The sequence below is a fragment of the Erigeron canadensis genome, chromosome 4, assembly GCF_010389155.1.
Source record: "Erigeron canadensis isolate Cc75 chromosome 4, C_canadensis_v1, whole genome shotgun sequence".
Classification (NCBI taxonomy): domain Eukaryota; kingdom Viridiplantae; phylum Streptophyta; class Magnoliopsida; order Asterales; family Asteraceae; genus Erigeron; species Erigeron canadensis.
Genome location: NC_057764.1, coordinates 5022369 through 5041398, shown reverse-complemented (window position 1 = coordinate 5041398; position 19030 = coordinate 5022369). Strand labels below are relative to the sequence as shown.

Here is a 19030-nt window from a genome sequence, read left to right as displayed (position 1 = left end):
CATTATTTGATGCGCTTGTTGTACCTGAGTATAATGTAAATCTTTTATCTGTTCATAAAGCAACTAGAGATAGTAAATTGTTTTTTGGTTTTTCTGAGTATGCATGCTATATACAGGATTTGAGAACAATGAGAAGTTTGGGGACTGGTAGAATACATGGAGGTCTTTATTTGTTAAATCAGGGTAAGGTTTCTGTTAATAATGTCAGCTTGAATTCTGTGAATAATTGCAATTTGTCTGCTGAACTGTGACATTTTAGATTAGGTCATCCATCTTATAATGTTCTGCATGTGTTAAAATCCAAACTTAAACTTGGTTTCATTGATGATTCTCTGCCATGTGATACTTGTCATAAAGCTAAGCAAACTAGACAACCTTTTCCTCTAAGTGATCACAAATCATTAAATTTTGGTGACTTAATACATGTTGATGTGTGGGGTCCCTATAGGAAGCCAAGTAAAGAAGGATACAAGTATTTTTTTTAACTGTTGTAGATGATTTCTCAAGAGCAGTTTGGGTTTACATGTTGAAAAATAAGACGGAAGTATTTGAAAACTTAAATGCCTTTATAAGGATGATTAACACACAATTTGGGAAGAATATTAAAGTTATTAGGTCAGACAATGAGACTGAATTTGTTAACTGGAACCAGGGACGACACCAGCTTGGGGGCAGCGGGGTCAGTTGACCCCACTCCAATTTTAGTACACTGTAATTTTTTAAAATTTAAATGGTATATTTGTAATTTCCTTGTAAAAGTAAGAAAAAATAAGTAGGAAATAAATATAAATGTTACCTTCGTTGTCAACTTGTCATAAACTTATTATTTGTATGTCATTGGTCATCAAACATTAATTTTAAGATAGATTTTTTCATTAAGAGATTAAAAAAACCCGAGTTGTTATTTTTAATAGAAAGAATGAAGTATAATTTAGAGAAAAAATTTCGTTGTTTGGGTATGTAAATGTGTAGTATTATAGTGGAATTGTTTATAGAAAATGTATTTTCTTTTAATTTATTATATATATTTATCACAAACAATTAATTATAATTATCATAATGTAGATAATATATATATATATATATATACACAAGCTGATTACAGTAAATCTAAAGAAATATATTTTTTGAGTTTCTTGTATTATATGATTGAATACGTTTTCATTTAATAAGATCTTGTTTGATACGTTTGGTCATTATTTATTAAGAAAAACTAGTATTTTTAAATATGATTGTTAGACCTGATGTAGATAACAAATTCTTTTGAGGGTCCATTTTCTATTTTCAAGCTAGGGCTCTTTTTTGTTTTGTTTTTTTTTCCATTTTCGGATACGACTATTATAAATATGACGAATAACTTTAAATTTTGCCCTCTCGCAAAAAATTTCCTGGCTCCGTCCCTGACTAGAACATGGATAAAATGTTTAAACAATTTGGTATTATACATCAAACTTCTTGTGCATACACTCCCCAACAAAAGGGGGTTGCAGAAAGGAAACATAGACATTTATTGAATGTTGCTAGGGCACTTCTATTTCAGGGAGGGCTACCTTTATATATGTGGACTGAATGTGTTTATACTGTTGTGTATTTGATCAATAGAACCCATCCTTCTGTTTTGAAAGGAAAATCTCCTTATGAACTTGTATTTAGTTTTGAACCTGTTTTTATCTAATCTTAGAAACTTTGGTTGTCTTTGTTATGCAACTATTTTGAATAATGATAATCAGTTTTCTAAGAAAGCTGAAAAATGTGTTTTACTTGGTTACTCAAATTCGAAAAAGGGATATAAATTGTATAATTTAGATGATAAAACTATTTTGTTTGCTAGAGATGTAAAGTTTTATGAACAAATATTTCCTTTTAAAATAAGTACAAGTAGTTGTTCTAATGAAGAGTTGTGCAATTTTTTTGACAGGATTGAGATGATTGTTGAGTCCACTGGACCCAATGATGACAACTTAAACAGAACTGTTTGTGATGGCAGAGCCACCATTGACATTGGTAGTACACATGAATCTGCTAATGACAATGGAGGCACAACAACACATGATGACAACACCAATGACCCAATGTGGTGTTGCAATGTGGGAATAATGATAATTCTGAGAGTGTTCATTTAGTTGATCATGAGATCACTAATGATACTATTCCAGTGGATACTCTCAATCTTAGGAGGTCTAATAGAACCACTAATGTTCCTAGAAATTTAAATGATTATGTGCTTGATGGTAAAGTTAGATATGGTATTGACAGAGTTGTGAATTATTCTAACTTAAGTTCAAATGTGTTTAATTTCTTGTCTAGCATTAATAAAAAATGTTGAACCATCTACTTATAATCAAGTTGCCAAAGATCCAAATTGGGTTGAGGCAATGAATCTTGAAATGGAAGCTTTGTATAGGAACAATACTTGGATTTTAACTGATCTTCCTAAAGGAAGAGAACCCATAGGTTGTAAGTGGGTATATAAAATTAAATACAAATCTTCTTGAGAAATAGAAAGATATAAAGCTAGATTAGTTGCTAAGGGGTATAATAAAAAAGAAGGTATAGATTTTGAAGAAACTATTTCTCCTGTTGTTAAAATGGTAACAGTTAAGTGTCTTATTAATATTGTTGTACAAAATAATTGGAATTTATATCAGTTAGATATTAATAATGCATTCTTGTATGGTGACTTATATGAAGAAGTTTATATGATCTTACCTCCTGGATATTTTTCTAAAGATGATAAAAGGGTTTGTAAGCTTGTAAAGTCTCTTTATGGACTAAAGCAAGCTCCTAGACAATGGAATTATAAGCTTACTACTGCCCTTTTGGAATATGGTTTTGATCAAAGTAAGAGTGATTATTCACTCTTTACTAAAAGTGGTTCTGGTTTGTTTATTGCCTTGCTTATATATATTGATGATATTGTGATTACTGGAAATGATATTTCAGAAGTTGAAAAAGTTAAAACTTTTTTGAAAACTAAGTTTTTAAAAAAGACTTGGGAAAATTAAAGTATTCTTTATGAATTGAAGTTATTGATACTTCAAAAGGAGTTTGCTGAACTCAAAGAAAGTATTGTATGGACTTATTGTTTGAATATGGGATGTTAGGTGCTAAACCTATGAAAACACCCATGGACATGAATCTTGTGATATCTGACAGAAAAGATGAGTCAGATCCTTTTATTGAAAATGTTACTTCATATCAAAAGATAATTGGTAAATTGATATATCTTACAATTACTAGACCAGACATTAGCTATCATGTGCAGTGTTTGAGTAGTATATGCATGCTCCTAAAGCTTCACATTTGAGACTTGCTTTCAGGATTTTAAGGTATTTAAAGAAAAACCCAGGTAAAGGTATTCATGTTATTAAAGGTCAATCTCTTTCTTTATATGCTTATGTAGATTCAGATTGGGGTAAATGTGTGACCTCAAGAAGGTCAATTACTGGGTTTTGTATTTTCTTAGGAGAATCTTTAATTTCATGGAAAAGTAAAAAGCAGAGCACAGTGTCCAGATCTTCTTCTGAAGCAGAATATAGGGCTATGGTCACTGTGACATGTGAGATTATTTGGATCCTTAATGTTTTAAATGATTTAAAGGTAAAGGATTTGTTGCCTGTTACTTTATTTTGTGATAACAATTCTGCTGTTTTGATTGCAACAAATCCAGTTCTTCATGAAAGAACAAAACATATAGAGATTGATATTCACATTGTAAGGGAAAAGGTTAATTCTGAATTACTTAATCTCATTAAAGTTGATTCTAATGATCAAATTGCAGATATTTTCACTAAGAGTCTTTGTGTAAGACAACATGATTTCCTGTTAAGTAAGATGAATACGATTGACTTGTTTGCAGCCTAAGTTTATATTAAGGGAGGGTGTTAAAAAAACTAATATAAACTTAGGGTTGTATTTATAAGTTTTACCTAACTTCAGGGTTAAGAGTTTGTGCAGGTTTCTTATTCAGGATTCTTGAAGGACTGAAGTTGTTAGAAGCTAAAGTGGAAGGAGGTCGGTGTATTTAGCTGGAAGATAAGGAGTATATATACCTGCTTATACCCAATTAGGGTTGAGATCAATCATGTTTTTCACACACATATTCTGAATTTATTTGTTCTCTCAATATTTCTCCTTGTAATTCTATTTTCTAGATTAAGATTGATTTATCTTAATCAATCATTTGACTGATCATCTTGATCATATTATTGTAATAATCGAACTCTATAAGTCGACGTTTACAGCCGACTGATTATTTACGAATTAATAATAATAATAATAATAATAATAATAATAATAATAATAATAATAATAATAATAATAATAATTTTTTGTTACTCTTTGATTGATCTTTGAGTTCGTTCACTTTTGAATTAAAAGTTGGTGCCCCAATTATGTTACTCCGTAACATGAATCAGATGGCCGAGATTGTAATCCAAAATGGTTATTACACAACTGTTGCCAAGAATAGTCGAGGCTAAGGTCATAACTGGAGCACATATTGATAATTAGCCTACGTTTGTAAAAATAACTTACATTTATGACTCATGTAACTAGAGAATATCATCAAAGAGTAATGATTAATCCTCCTAATTCATTAGCCTAAAAATCCTTCTAATTTATTGGACAGTGACATGTGGAAATTCGAGGGAGGAGATTAAGAGAGAAACTAAGTGGAATACACTTGTGATATTCATAAAGGGTTAGAAGAATCTTTAGGCTAAAAATTTAGAAGAATCAATCATTTTCCTATCATCAATGTAATTATGTAAATATAACAACTTATGCTTTTACCGCAACGCGCTGGGTAGAACTTATGCTAGTATTTAATTTAGAGCTAATTTTTTTAGAGGAAAAGTATATGGAGGCTATTTTGATCACATTGAACTCTTTCAGTCAAATTTTTTGAATTAGTAATAAACAAGATAGAATTGGATAACACCATTTAAATTTTTTGAGATTTTTAAATTCTAATAACAAATTTTTGTAATCCATTTACAAGAGCATTAGTTGGTGCCAAAGAAGATGATGCATCCAATAACATCATTGTAGCATTGCTATCATGGTCCAATATAATTAGTTATTGTTACTATTATGGCAGGGCCTTTGTCATCTACCAAGTACAACAGAAAACACAAAAAAAGGAATCATTGCATTGCATTGCACTCACCACCATAAATTTTTAACTATGATATGTTACTAGAATTTTGACTTAGATCTCTGGATAGAAATTGAATGGTTGGGTATCTATACAACCAACTACAAAACATAGTTAAAAATCGTGACAAATTGATGTGGATGTGACAAAGGTTAAAAGATTTATTACTTTCGTTTAGAGGATAGCTTTTTTGCTGTAAGTGGACCCGACAGAATTTAAACATTTTCTCTTGAAACCACAAAAAGAGAAAACCAGTCTCGATATCGGATTGAGATTTTTTTTTTTTTTTTTTTTTTTTTTTTAAGGTAAATTCTGCTTGAAAACTCCGTGTCGCAATTCGACAGCGAGAGGTCTAACATACGTTGTATAAACTGGGTCAGCGTTAGAGAGTTCACTCGAAATAGAAATGACTATATCAGATTGAAAAGGTACCGAGATGGGATTATAGGATTTGAAAAATTATTTTAATCTTAATTAAAATATACACAATACCAATTCTATAATAGCTAGGACCAAAGTTGAAATGTTTTAATGTGTTTTTCTCTATGTTTATATATTTTTGTGACAACGCATAGAAAAAGTATCATACGTGATACATTGCATACTGGATAGTCACTTATATATTGTCACACACTAGAATGGCCACACACTCTCATAGGTCTTTTTGAAAGCAAATAGCTAATTTTCCTTCGGTTGAAATTGTGACGGTTTAAACCTTATTGCTTTTGACAGAATTGATTAATAATCCTTGCCCGTACAAAAATATTAATATTATTTCGTATCATTAAGGTAAAGTTTTGCTAACTACAGTTTACATACTTAATATTATAAAATTCAAAAGTAGGGTTTTGATCACTTTAAAACTAAAATTTTCGTAAAAACTAGAAAACTACAAAAACACACTGTGATCTGAATTTAACACAATGTGTTTTTAATATGTTTTTCAAAAACACATTGTGTTAAGTTCATATCACATTGTGTTTGAACAATTTTCCGATTTACAACGCTATCAAAAACACATCGTGATTTAAAACTTAACATAACGTATTTTAGGTTACACAATAAAAACACATTGTGTTAAATTTAGATCACAGTGTGTTTTGGTCAGTTTTCTAGTTTTCACAAAAAATTTAGTTTTCAAATGAATATTTCACTTCAAAAGTAATTAGTTTTTATTATAAAAAAAATATAATATCTTTATGCATGCTAATTTCATACCTTAGGGTGGAGGGAGTCGAAGGGTAGGGCTGAGCGAGTTGGGTGCGAGCTGGGGAGGGCTGAGCGAGATTCGGGTGCCGGCTGAGCAAGCTGAGCGCAAGATGGAGGTAGCGAGCTGTGAACTCGCGGATGGTTAAAGAAGAGGGAAGTGTTGCAGGGATGAAAATGTAACTTTGCAGGGACGAAAATGTAACTTTGCAGGCGCCAGGAACCATTTATGTAAATTTGTTGAAAAGTTTTGTTTCCTTCTAAAGTACATGCTGAACTTGAATTAATATTCAGTTTTATTTATTGAATAAAATAAATAATAAATAATAATAATAATAATATTTGATGTATAAGTATAAGTTATATTCAGTTCTAAAAAACTTGAATTTAAATAATAATAATATTTGTTTTTTTTCCAAACTTTTGTTTTTGGTGGCGAAGTGTAAATTTATTTTTTTATTTATGTATTTTTATTATTATGTAATGTGTTTTTTTAATATTACCTAATGTGTTTTGTTCTTAATAAAACATATAAATTAAAAATGTATGTGGTTTTATTTTTTATTATAACGGTCAAATTCAAAAAACCGACAAAATAAGATTCAAATTGAAAATCAAAAAGTGAAAGGGGGTTAGTTGTGTAAAGTTTATTATGTTCTGGATAAACTATTAAAATGTAAAGAAAAGGTTGGAAGTGATGGTTGCCACTAAAAAAATGTTGAAAAAAGATTGGAGGGTTGAAATGAGATGGAGTAATTTGATTGGATAAATTTGAGGGTTGAGGGAGATGATCCCTCCGGCTCCCTCCCCCTTAGTGCTAATCTACCAATAAAATAAAATAAAATTGAGATGTTCTCGAAACGACACGTGACGTAATCATTGATCGACACGTGTTTTTTTATTTTATTTATTTTATTAAAATTAGTTTTTTTAATTATATATAGATTCAATATTTTTATTAGACTTAAAATTAAACTTTAACTTTTGTCTTATATATACAAAACACATTATAACTTTATTTGATTGATCGTATTCTCATTAATAAAATTGTCTCTTTATCTTTCTCAATTCTTGAACTCTTATTATTTATAGAGAAAATCACGACAATAACTAAATTTCGTTGCGATTGTACCAAAATAGTCAAGTTTTTTTCTAATTATCACAGAATAGTCATTTAAATTGCAATAACTAGACAAAATCGCATAAAAAACCTTAAAATCGTTACAAGATCTTCAAAATCAATACGAGATTTTGCAAAATTGTTACGAGATCTTGCAAAATCTCTATGAGATATTCAAGTTCCCTACGAGATCTTCAAAATCGCTACGAGATTTTACAAATTGCAATATGTTGACTTTGACTTTTTTTTTTTTGAAAATCAAAATGTGTTTTGTCGTAAAATCATGAGCGTATACCGTCTATGAGTGAAGAGAGGAAGACAACAACATGTAGTCGTTGAAAGAACGTGAACATACAAGGCTGAATTGTGGTGCACCCATGCCATCACAAACATGTTTTCCTCCATCTAGAGAGTATGGATCTTATCAAAATCAAAATCGATTTCACACTCTTCTCCTTTTGAACTATTAGCTTAGGGATTATTAGCATGTTTCTAGTATGTTTCTTATGTATTTGAAGCTTTTGCATTTGTGGACTACGTAATAAATTAATATGTTTATAAAAAAAAATTAAAATCGCAATAATCGCAACAAAACACATTGCGATTTTGCAAAAAAAAAAAAAGTCAAAGCCCACAAATTGCAATTTTGCAAAATCTCGTAGCAATTTTGCAAACTCTCGTAGCGACTTTAAGGTTCTTTATGCGATTTTGTCCGGTTGTTGCGAGTTATATGGCTATTTTGTTATAATTCGAAAAACTTTGCTATTTTGCTACAATCACAACGAAATATGGCTATTGTCGCGATTTTCTCTTGCTTATATCACTTATAATAAGTTGTTAACATGAATACTTCAAAATTTTGAGTTTTTGATTCGAAATCACAAGGATATTTGCAGTTATCAACGACGCTTACAAATTACGATTTTGATGTCAGTGTAAACTTAAAGTAAATCCAGAACTCTAACTAAACATATACTATATTAATCATTACTGTTTATTACTCATTCCGTCCTACTAGTAGTGTCATGTTTTAAATTATTAAAGTGTAATATTTGTAACTTTGAACTTAAATAATTCTATTTGTTTTAAATAACATATGATGAAAGTTATATAAATTGATTGTGTTTTAGACGTGTTATAAATGATATAACTTTTATCAAATTTATATAATACAACAAAATATATTTAAGGTCAAAGTTTTAGAATAAAGAATTTGAATATTGAAAGTAGAACAATTCTAATGGGACCGATGGAGTATAATTTAGCTTCGACCATCGCTTTACTTTAACTACAGTTTATTTCATATTCACGAATCATGTATGTTGCATATTTGAATTTATTTATAATACAATTTATATGGCTACCGTACATTGTACGGATTACTACGACTAGTTTACATATTAAAAATGTGGACACATTAATTACTTGCTTATAATTTAAAGAGTTATATATTGTTATTGTATATTTTGTTTACAATCTAACAAACATAAAGCCAGAACTTTGTATGAGATGAACTGGTAAAAGACACCATAAGATACCTCTTAACATTAATAATTGAACTACATCATCAATCTTGTATTTATTAAAATAATTCTATTAATCATTTACATCAATTAACATTAAATCAATTATCTATATTTTTTGGCGCTGCCTCCGCCATTGACAGTCGCCACGAACACAACTTTATCACTGTCATGAACACCGTTGCATTATGCATTTATTGTGCTAGTAATGCTAATAATAATTATAATAAATGTAAAAATAAATAAATAAATAGAAGATAGTACCACACCCATATTTCGCGATTAAAGCATGTTCTAACTCCTTACACTGCTACAGTTCCATGTGACTCATCAAAAGTGGACCTTTGACCACCTTCAAAGCCTATTTATAATCGATATCTTTTTCATTATACAAAATGTACCGCCGGGAAGATCTCATTGACATGTAACGAACAATTAAATACGCTTTCTAATGATAATATTGAACCCGCAAAAGTATTCACCAATCACCATTTGCACATGTATCAAATGTACTCTTTACAAATGAGATTAAAATGATTGAAGTAATAGCATGGTACCTGCGTAATGCAATAATGGTCATGACGGTGATGGTGTGGTGGTGTGAACGATTGTTGGTGGTAGAGATGGGTCGAGTGGTATAAAAGATAATTGGTGTAAAGGGTAATTTAATCATTAAGGGTGTTTAGATAATTTTCTCCCATGTAACTTTTAACATTGGTTGTTTCTTTTACAAGGATTGCTTATATGATATTAACATCGTATAGTCATATAATATTCTCTTCATAAACCTTAATATTAAAAAGACTGTTTAACATGTATGAAAATTGATATGAGTACAACACGATAATGGTAACATCATATAACATTTTTCTCTTTTTTATACCATTATAGATGATGACTTTGAAATAGAATTAAACTTCTTTTTTAATGATCTATTCTTATTGAAACAATGGCGGCCCGTATCATAAGCTTCCTAAACATACATGATGTCAAGACCCAATAGAGTGAACCTGACCTCGTCTCAAATCTATTTATTTTTGTGACATCAAAAGAAAATTTTGTTTTAAAAGAGTTATTTGTCATTTTTAAAAAACTTTTTTTAATATATTTGAATTCGTTCGAAGCGTGATAGTACCTTAGCACAGTGCTAGCTGGATTTCCAAAAGCACCAAAACATGGTACCAAAATCTAGTAGTGATATGAACAAGTAATTAATGGTACTGTTATCCCTATATTGATTATCTATAATTTTTAAAGAGAAAACATAAAACATGTGTTTTTAAAAACGATCTTTTAGAATTGCAAATATTTTAAAAGCATAATACAAAACAAGGGGTGTGTTATTTTGATAACCATTAAAAAAAAAAGCAAATCTCAGTCCTTCATTCATCAAGATCAGGAAGGCATGTTTGTCATTATTAAAAAAATTGTCCAACACTCTCTTTCTCTATCCTCTTATTAAATCAAAAAATATCTAAATCATTAAAAAACTTTTATCTCACATACCGTACATCATTAAACTAGAAAAAAAAGCATAGGTAGTCTTGAAATTTCATTCCCTTTCATTAGAGATGCGATTCAATATACTTTTGACGACTTTATAAACTTCGTTTTTTCCATCACGTTCATCCTACACATGTGTAAGTACAACCTACACATGTGTAAGAAAGACCTGAAACTGGTGAGTTGTATAACCTGCCCATGGATAAGTACAACCTACACATGGGTAAGTTACTTATAAAGTTCAAAAACGATGAGTACGCATTGTAAAACCCTAAACCCTAAAGCTTAATTTCCAATCTGAGGTGCAGGCTATTTTCTAAAAACCCAGGAAAATCTAAACCCTAAAAACCTAAAACGGATGAGGGTTCCCACTATAGGGTTTAGGGTTTGAAGCCCTCGGCTAACCCTCGACATTCAAACCCTAAACCCTAGAACGGGTACACGGTACGCGTTAGGGTTTAGGGTTTGAAGTTGTAGGGTTCGCCAGGTGAACCCTACAACTTCAAACCCTAAAACTTAATTGCTAATTCGAGGGGGAAGCTACATTCTAAAAATCCTGAAAATCTAAACCATAAATGCTAAACCTTAAAAACCTAAAAAGGATGGGGTTTCCACTCCAGGGTTTAGGGTTTCGACCTTCAAACCCTAGACACTAGAGCGAGATGTATTAGGGGTAAGTACAATTTGCCCATTGGTAAGTACAACTTACACATGTGTAACATGAACGTGATAAAAAAACAAAATTTAAAAAGTCATTAAAAGTATATCGAAAATAACTATCGCTCTTTTTATTTTTAATCTTGTCCATCCATTTTCTTTGATCCAAGGGTGTAGAAAAGTTCTTAGGTTTTTTTTTTTTTTAGAAAGTTCTCAAATAACTCCCCTCTACGAAACAAATCCTTAAGGATCTAACCTAATTAAAATCAAGGTTCACCATCAAATATTTTAGGTCGTATGTGTAGTTTACCAGGCCGATAGTTAATACAACCCATGTTCAATAATGTCCTATTTTTCCAGCTAGAGTGGGAGAGAGACTACGTATGCTTGCTCATAGCAAGTAGAAATAATTTCACCTGTTATTGGTTTGTGAAATAAACAGTAAAACATTGTCATTGCAATGAAATGAATGCGCCACATGTTTTGGCCCGTAATGCCAGACAAAATTTTTGACATAGGGTGATATATAATTGATGAGTTGTTGTACTTTTGTGTAGTTGAGAAAGGGGAGTTATGAAGGATGATAACTTTTTTGCTTGATTTTAATTGGAGCACTTGAATTCGTACCTCTAGTGCGAATGAGCTTTAGCTCGATCAATTAACACGTGAAAATGAAGAGATAGTTTTAACATCATAATTGTTGAGTTTATTCAATTCATGACGTGTTTTATCGTATAGTAGTAGTGAGTTCTTAGGTGGCAGATTTTTCCTAGAACTGATGGTTTTTTGATCGATAAACTTTAGCTACCTATATATTACTATCTATTATTCATTAGCGTTTAAGGGGTGCTTGTTATTGCATTTTCTAAATAGATTTTGTGTTTTCAAAATATATTATCTGGTTTCAACATTGTGTTTTCAAAAGCATATAGAGTATATATTTGTTTTTCTAAAATTATATTTTTCAAATTTTATAGAAACAATAAATAAATAAATGTAATCCGAAACTCCTCCACGTAAAATGTATATCGCCATTAGATAACCACGAATAGCCGGTCAATAAATTAAAGTACATTTAGCGATAAGATTAATGAGGAGGTGGTTGCTAATAAATTGGCGTTATTATCCAAGGGAGGAAGAGTACAAGTACACTGCCATTACCATCGTAAACCTAGCATTCGCACATGGAACGTGGCCCTCATTCAATTATTTGCTCATTATTAATAAATGAATCGAATATATTAATATTAATAATTTATTTAATATAGTATATGAACAGAATAAAAAATATCAAGCAAGTGACTCTACTTAGTGTTACTCCGAAAATAAATTATATACATACAAACAAGTAATGAGATAATATCATAGGTTCATAGGATGACATATCATCTTATTTTTCTTTTAGTCACAATACTAGCTAACAATTGAAATGGATGAAAATTAAACAAAGCGCGCAACTCATTTGTATATATAATGTTGTTATATAGGACATGCAAATTCATACAAAAAATCATGAATTTGCTCTTATCATCAATGCATGTACATCATTGTTAAATCATGTGAAAAAGTAGAACATGAGACAATTGACATATTGTTGCGTCGTCTCCAAACATTTGGGAAACCAAATACGAGTATATATCTACATGGAGTAGGATTTTAGAACCAAAAGGAATCTACGAAATGCCTTTAACACAAAAGTTAATGATTCTTGATAGTGACCAAATTTATGTATTTTTATTTGAAGTATAGAAACAATTTTATACCACATCTCACTATCAAATAGAAAGCACAACAAGAATAAAGCCTTGAATTTGGATACACGAACATTAAGGAATGAAAATGAAATTGGTGCTCACAAATGGAAATATATGATACCAAATTAAGATGACATTTATTTAATTGTGCAAGTCACACAAACCATAAACAAAAGAGTAAAAGTTATACCAAATCTAAGAAAGTACTTCTAAAATCAATCAAATTTAGGAATAAAATTATTGAAATAACTCCCAACAAGTGTTATAAATGATTCAAGAGTTTACATATTCAAGTACACTACAAATTTAATTGGAATGATCTACCAAAACAGTCAAGATCTAGATCACAATGCATTGTTAATTTTAATTAATAATGACTCTTACCTTGCCCTAAACGGAGACTTCTTCTAGTTGTTCATGGAGTTCTTGCAATGCGCAATCGCCCCTTGAATCGCGCTTTGTAGCTCCTCCATGGACGACGAATTGTTCGAGTAGATACCTCCGCCTTTCACCACGGTTTTCCGACACAGAATCCCAGAGTGACTTGGAGACGATCGCATAGACGATGGACAACTTGACACACAACTTCTCCTTCTTGGGTACCGAAGATTTCCAGAAAACGAGTGTGAAATTATGTCATTTTCCTTAACATTGCTTCTTGTGGTCTCTTCTGGACCACAAATTGTCTTGGAAGGAAGAGCCATTTTCTGAACCTGAAAAGTTGTCCCAGTACCCTGACGCTGGGACAACTTTTCATAAAGTGGCTTTGCTTTTTTCAGATACTTTCTTATCATTTCTTTGGCTGTCACACTCATTCTTTTAACAGATGACCCGGCTATGATATCCGGGTCAACACGCGTAGCTGTTACGGGTGTGGTTGTGGTTGTTGTTGTAGACGTCGGTGTAGAGCTAGACGTCGTTTTTGTTTCTTTACGGAAAACAGATGAAAATCTAGACAAGGAAAAGTACTTATTCGGCTTCTTCTGATTATTATTGGCACACGTCTGGTTATGCAAGCTAGTTGGGAATAACTTTGTTTGTAAATTGAGATCATCGTCCACGGAGCTAGGACGAGAAGAATCGCATCCGTCCGTAGAGAAGGACGAATGCGAGTCAGACGAATGACGAGCAGTAGTGGTGGCAGAAGAAGAAGTAGAGGAAGAAGACAAAAGAAGGTGACGAACCATAGAGATTCGTGGCGAAAGATGAAGCGGAAGAAGTTGTCCCTTGTAGAAAAGATCGTCCGCCGGGCAAAGATTCGTAGCGGACGATTTACGAGGGGATAGAGATATAGTGAACTCGAAATCGGAAGAAGATGATGAGTGAGTTGGTGAAGAAGGTAGAGTTTGTGATCTAGGAGTTTTGCCATTGGTTTTTCTATGATAATGTTGCTTCATGTTTTTAGCTCTTTGAAATAAGCTACATTGGTAGATCTAATGTTAAGGCAATGAAGGGGAGATATAATGAGGAAAATGAGATATATGGGCTGTTGACAGAGGGATTTTTAAGTTGTGATCCGGAACTCAACATCGGAAGGGGAGTTACTTTGTTTGGCTTTTTCTTTTAGTTAAAAAAACTCATTCAACTTTTTCTTGAGTTTTGGAATTATTCTTATAACTTTTCACTTGATTTGTACCGAAACTTTTTGCACATAAGACGGGTGAAAAGGTGCTAATTCATGAATTCTGATCGTATAATGAATATTTGAAAATATATATGCCATGTTCGCATATCGAAAATGTACATCTTTGATGTATTATTTACTTCTCTCCAAATACTTATTTTTTATATTTAAATTTGGAAAATGATAATAAGTCCGTCACTAACAACATATTACATGTTTAAAAATTTATACATTATATATTAAAAACCACACCATGATTTTTTTAACAGCAAGGTATAAACTTTAATGCACCAAATTAATTTTTATTAAAAACTCTAAGGGCTATAACTACAAAACCCTTTAAATTTACTTCCTTAACATTACATCAATTACATGAGTAATTTTAAAATCGCATATTCTATCAACAGCATCGCATTAAATTTTAATTTTTTTCACTAATTTAAACACAATGATAAAAAAAAATATCACACGTTTTTACAACAAAAGCATTCTATTAAATAAGAGAATAAAAAAATTATTAATTAAAAATATATTAGAAACATTACAATAATTTTTAAAGCATGAATTAAATGAATAACAATGTATGCATTGTATATGCATTCGTAAATACATTTTTCATTTCAAAATGAAATTTTAAACGACATTATAACCATTGTTTGTTGAGATTCAAGCAGGGGTAGAGCTAGTAGGGGGATTGGGGGTGCTTAGCCCCCGCCAACCATTCTTGTTTTCTATTGCAAGGCTAAGTCATAGCCAACTAATATAAATGTCTTTTTGAAGCAAGTCACCCCCAATCCATAAATGTTTGCTATCCATGACAGTTCAAATAAAACCTTTACATTTGGTCCATAAAAGTAAACCATCGTAATAAAATTCTATTTTACTTACATTTTATTAAATTGTTATGTCTTTCACATTATATTGCATACAACGATCAGGAAAGAAATTGGTTGAGCCCCGCTCAATGTAAAATCTTGGCTCCGCCTCTAGATTCAGGACCCGTTTCTCATTACTTGCTCTTCGTTCCACCGATGACCGATATTCCAAGGGATGAGGCCATGACAACGGTATCGATTAGGCGAGCCAATCGATGAACCACCGATCATCTTAGTTGGAATACTTTCATGATCGAAGTGGTAACATATATTCAAGATTATACGAATTAATTTCAAGTTTATATGGGTCTCATCGTGAAAACCAAGTTTATGATATTAGAATGTGGTACGTATTTACTTCAGAGTTCAGATCGAAAATATCTTGTCAGCAACTCAGCATTGTAGTATATGGACAATATTATATGGACAATAAATACACGGAAGACGGCTTACGTAGTTACGTGTAGTTTATCATATACTCATATAGAATCAAGATATTTTAGTTTTAGCACCGTCGATATGATATCATAATGGCTAAATTCTTTTGTCTTATTATCTTCTATTAAAGGAAAATAATAACTAATGCCACCTAATCTATACATTTATTTATTTTGAGAATTTAAAGCATTATATTTTCAATTTGTGTCAATTTACATAAGGGATAATGATCTGTGGATGTAGTGAACTATGATAAAATGTCCATGTTATATATTGATCTAATCGGGGGTCTATGTTATGTAACGAACTTACCAAAACTATCTAAGTGATGCATGTTACCGGGTAATCTACAGGTAGCCTGTTACCATCCATTTTTTAAGGGATAATGATATGTGGATGTAGTGAACTATGACAAAATATCTATGTTATGTATTGATCTTTTTCCCTTTATTTTTAATCTTAATAATTAATTTATTTATTTAACATATATAAATAAATATAAGTTATGGAAACATATATGTATATAAGTTCTGTAATTATATAAAAACTGTAAACACCTTCATATCTTCTGGCCGCCACCTAACTCTCCATTTTTCCAATCAACCCTAACACAATTATATACCACAAAATCAAAGATCTCAAAAATTAAAACCACATTTGAAGATTACGATCCCGTATAAGGTCAAGAACCTGAAACCAATCATTACATATATTCTCAAACATATACACATTGACACACACTAATATAAGGGTACATATATACAACCCACACAAACAAACAATGAGAGACTAGGGGACGTATTTTTACATGGCTCCTTGAAGCATAACTTATAATTGAAATGAAAAAGAATAACTAATTGCTAGATTTTAGTTAAAGCAACAAAACAACAAACTTTGAAGAACGCATTACAAGCCTAAAGCTGAAAAGATCAAATCCCCTAGACCTCAGAATTCATCATTTCTCTTTTCGGGATATTAATAAATAACTAAATGGAAACAAGAAAATAGCAGTTCTCAAATACTCGGGAAGAGTTGGAAACAATAAATAACATGCATCACTTAGACAGTTTTGGTAAATAGACCCCTGATTGGATCAATACATAACATAAACATTTTGTCATAGTTCACTACATTCATAGGTCATTATCCCTTTGGATGGTAACCTATAACAACCGCGATCCTTGACTCTTTGACTTGTGAACAATTTAACTAACTACTAAGTTAACCAATATAGTTCAAGTGCAATTTGAGGTTCAATGGGGTGCAATGCGTTTATATGGGTCAATGTATTATTAAATTGATGGTTTATGTGTTAGTCGAGGTCATTAGTGGTGCTAATCGATTTTCATTTGGATGACATTTAACTAGTAAAATGAATGTGGATCCTACCCATGGGTCTAACCCTAACCCGTGACCCAACTCTTATTCCCCCCATTCCACCACCACCCTCTCATTCTTCATCTCTTTTCTCTCTCTAAACTCTCAAGAACACACACTTACACTCATATCTCTCTCTCTCTAGAAATTCATCACCATTATTGTCTTTTAAAGCAAGAATTATACAAGAAACATTATCATCTTCATTTTGTCTATAACATATCAAAATTTTGGGTTTCATAGTGCAAGAACACCTCTCATTCGGGTCAATTTCGAGTTTGAACACTTGTTGAAGGTTTTGGTAAGCTAAACTCATCCCAAAATCATCATTTATGTTTATTAACTTGTTTCTAGTTGATTTCAAGCAAATTTGGGTCATAAACTGGGCAAAAGGGCATTTAGGGTTTCCTAGGGTTTCAAATGGGTCAAAACAATTTCTAACCTTGATTTGATGTTATGAATCAAAATTATGATATGGGTTATGTTCAATGATGTTAAAATATGGTGATTTATGCATAAAAATGTGTTTTGGAGCTTCCTTAGTCGATCTTGAAGTCAAGAATCTGCCCAGTCGGAGCACGGCCGCTCAGACAGACGGACCGTGCTTGTGGTCGTGCTATGTGCCCAGTTCTTCCCGTGCTGCAGACGCTCGCACGGCCGACCGTGCGAGCGACCGCAGTATTTCTATTCCTTCCCCAACTTTTTCGTTCGGTTATCGGTCGACTTTTAATGATCCAAAACTTGTTTATTGGTCTTATATTAACATACTAAGGTTAACGAAATTGGTTAAACACAATTCTAAACACTTTGATTTTCAAGTGGAATTTTGGTGCTAAGTCATTGAACCGTGTCTAACCAAAACTCTTCATTTGTCATTTAAACATTCTCGAATGACTTATAAAACATCTTTAGGGGAAATTGTGGTATAGTATAACTAGTATTGACCATGTCTTGTATTGTGACATATATTGTTAGGTTGTGGACTTTTGACGACCATTGGGCATTCGTAGCTTGATATTAACTTGCTATTGCCGATCAAGGTGAGTTCGTAGCTCCCTACTCGTTTGAGATTCGGGCTGAAAAGTGTACAACCTTTGTGTGATTACTTGTTTGTTTGTACAATTATGTGTTGCCTTGATTGATGACATAGTTCAATTGTGCATACGTTTGATTTCCTTGATGATGACATGACTTGATTGTGCATATGTTGAGTGTCTTGAGTGATGACATTATTTGATTGATGGAATTGTTAACGTGTAAATACGTGGTTATTATATGATTATTGTATGTGCATGTTTGGTTGATTATCAGGTTAGTCGTGCATATATGGAAGACGGTAATACTTTCGAAAGGTTGGAGATGTGGTGGGAAGGCTGCGGGTGACCCTATATATAAGCATCAAAGGCCTTTCAAAAGTAGTATCGTACGAAGTATATACACATAGTGTTTGTTCCTGGGTGGGCATTGATGGTCATGGTGCAATTGAGTACAATGAAGTACATTACACACAATTGAGTACAATCAGGTACATTACGTGTAGTTGAGTGCAATTGAGGGACATTGATAGACATGTTGGGCGTTATAGAACTTGTTAGATACTTCTTGATATCATTATTACTTGTTCTTGTTTACTATGCGTATTCTAAATACCTTGCGTAGTTCATTATGTGAGTACATATGTGAGGGTCATTGATAGACATTGATTGATTATGTATTGTTTGAGTATGATTGATTTATTTATGATTAGGGTAGTTGTACATACATGGAAGACGATGATACATTTAATGAGTTGGAG

General features: G+C 31.8%; 1 protein-coding gene across 1 annotated transcript; it reads right to left on the bottom strand.

The window, feature by feature from the left end:
- Positions 1-13158: 13158 nt before the first annotated feature.
- Positions 13159-14391, bottom strand: LOC122596205 (probable membrane-associated kinase regulator 1). Its single transcript, XM_043768740.1, has one exon. The coding sequence runs from the start codon at positions 14316-14318 to the stop codon at positions 13329-13331; it is 990 nt and encodes a 329-aa protein (XP_043624675.1). The 5' UTR covers positions 14319-14391; the 3' UTR covers positions 13159-13328.
- Positions 14392-19030: the final 4639 nt, after the last annotated feature.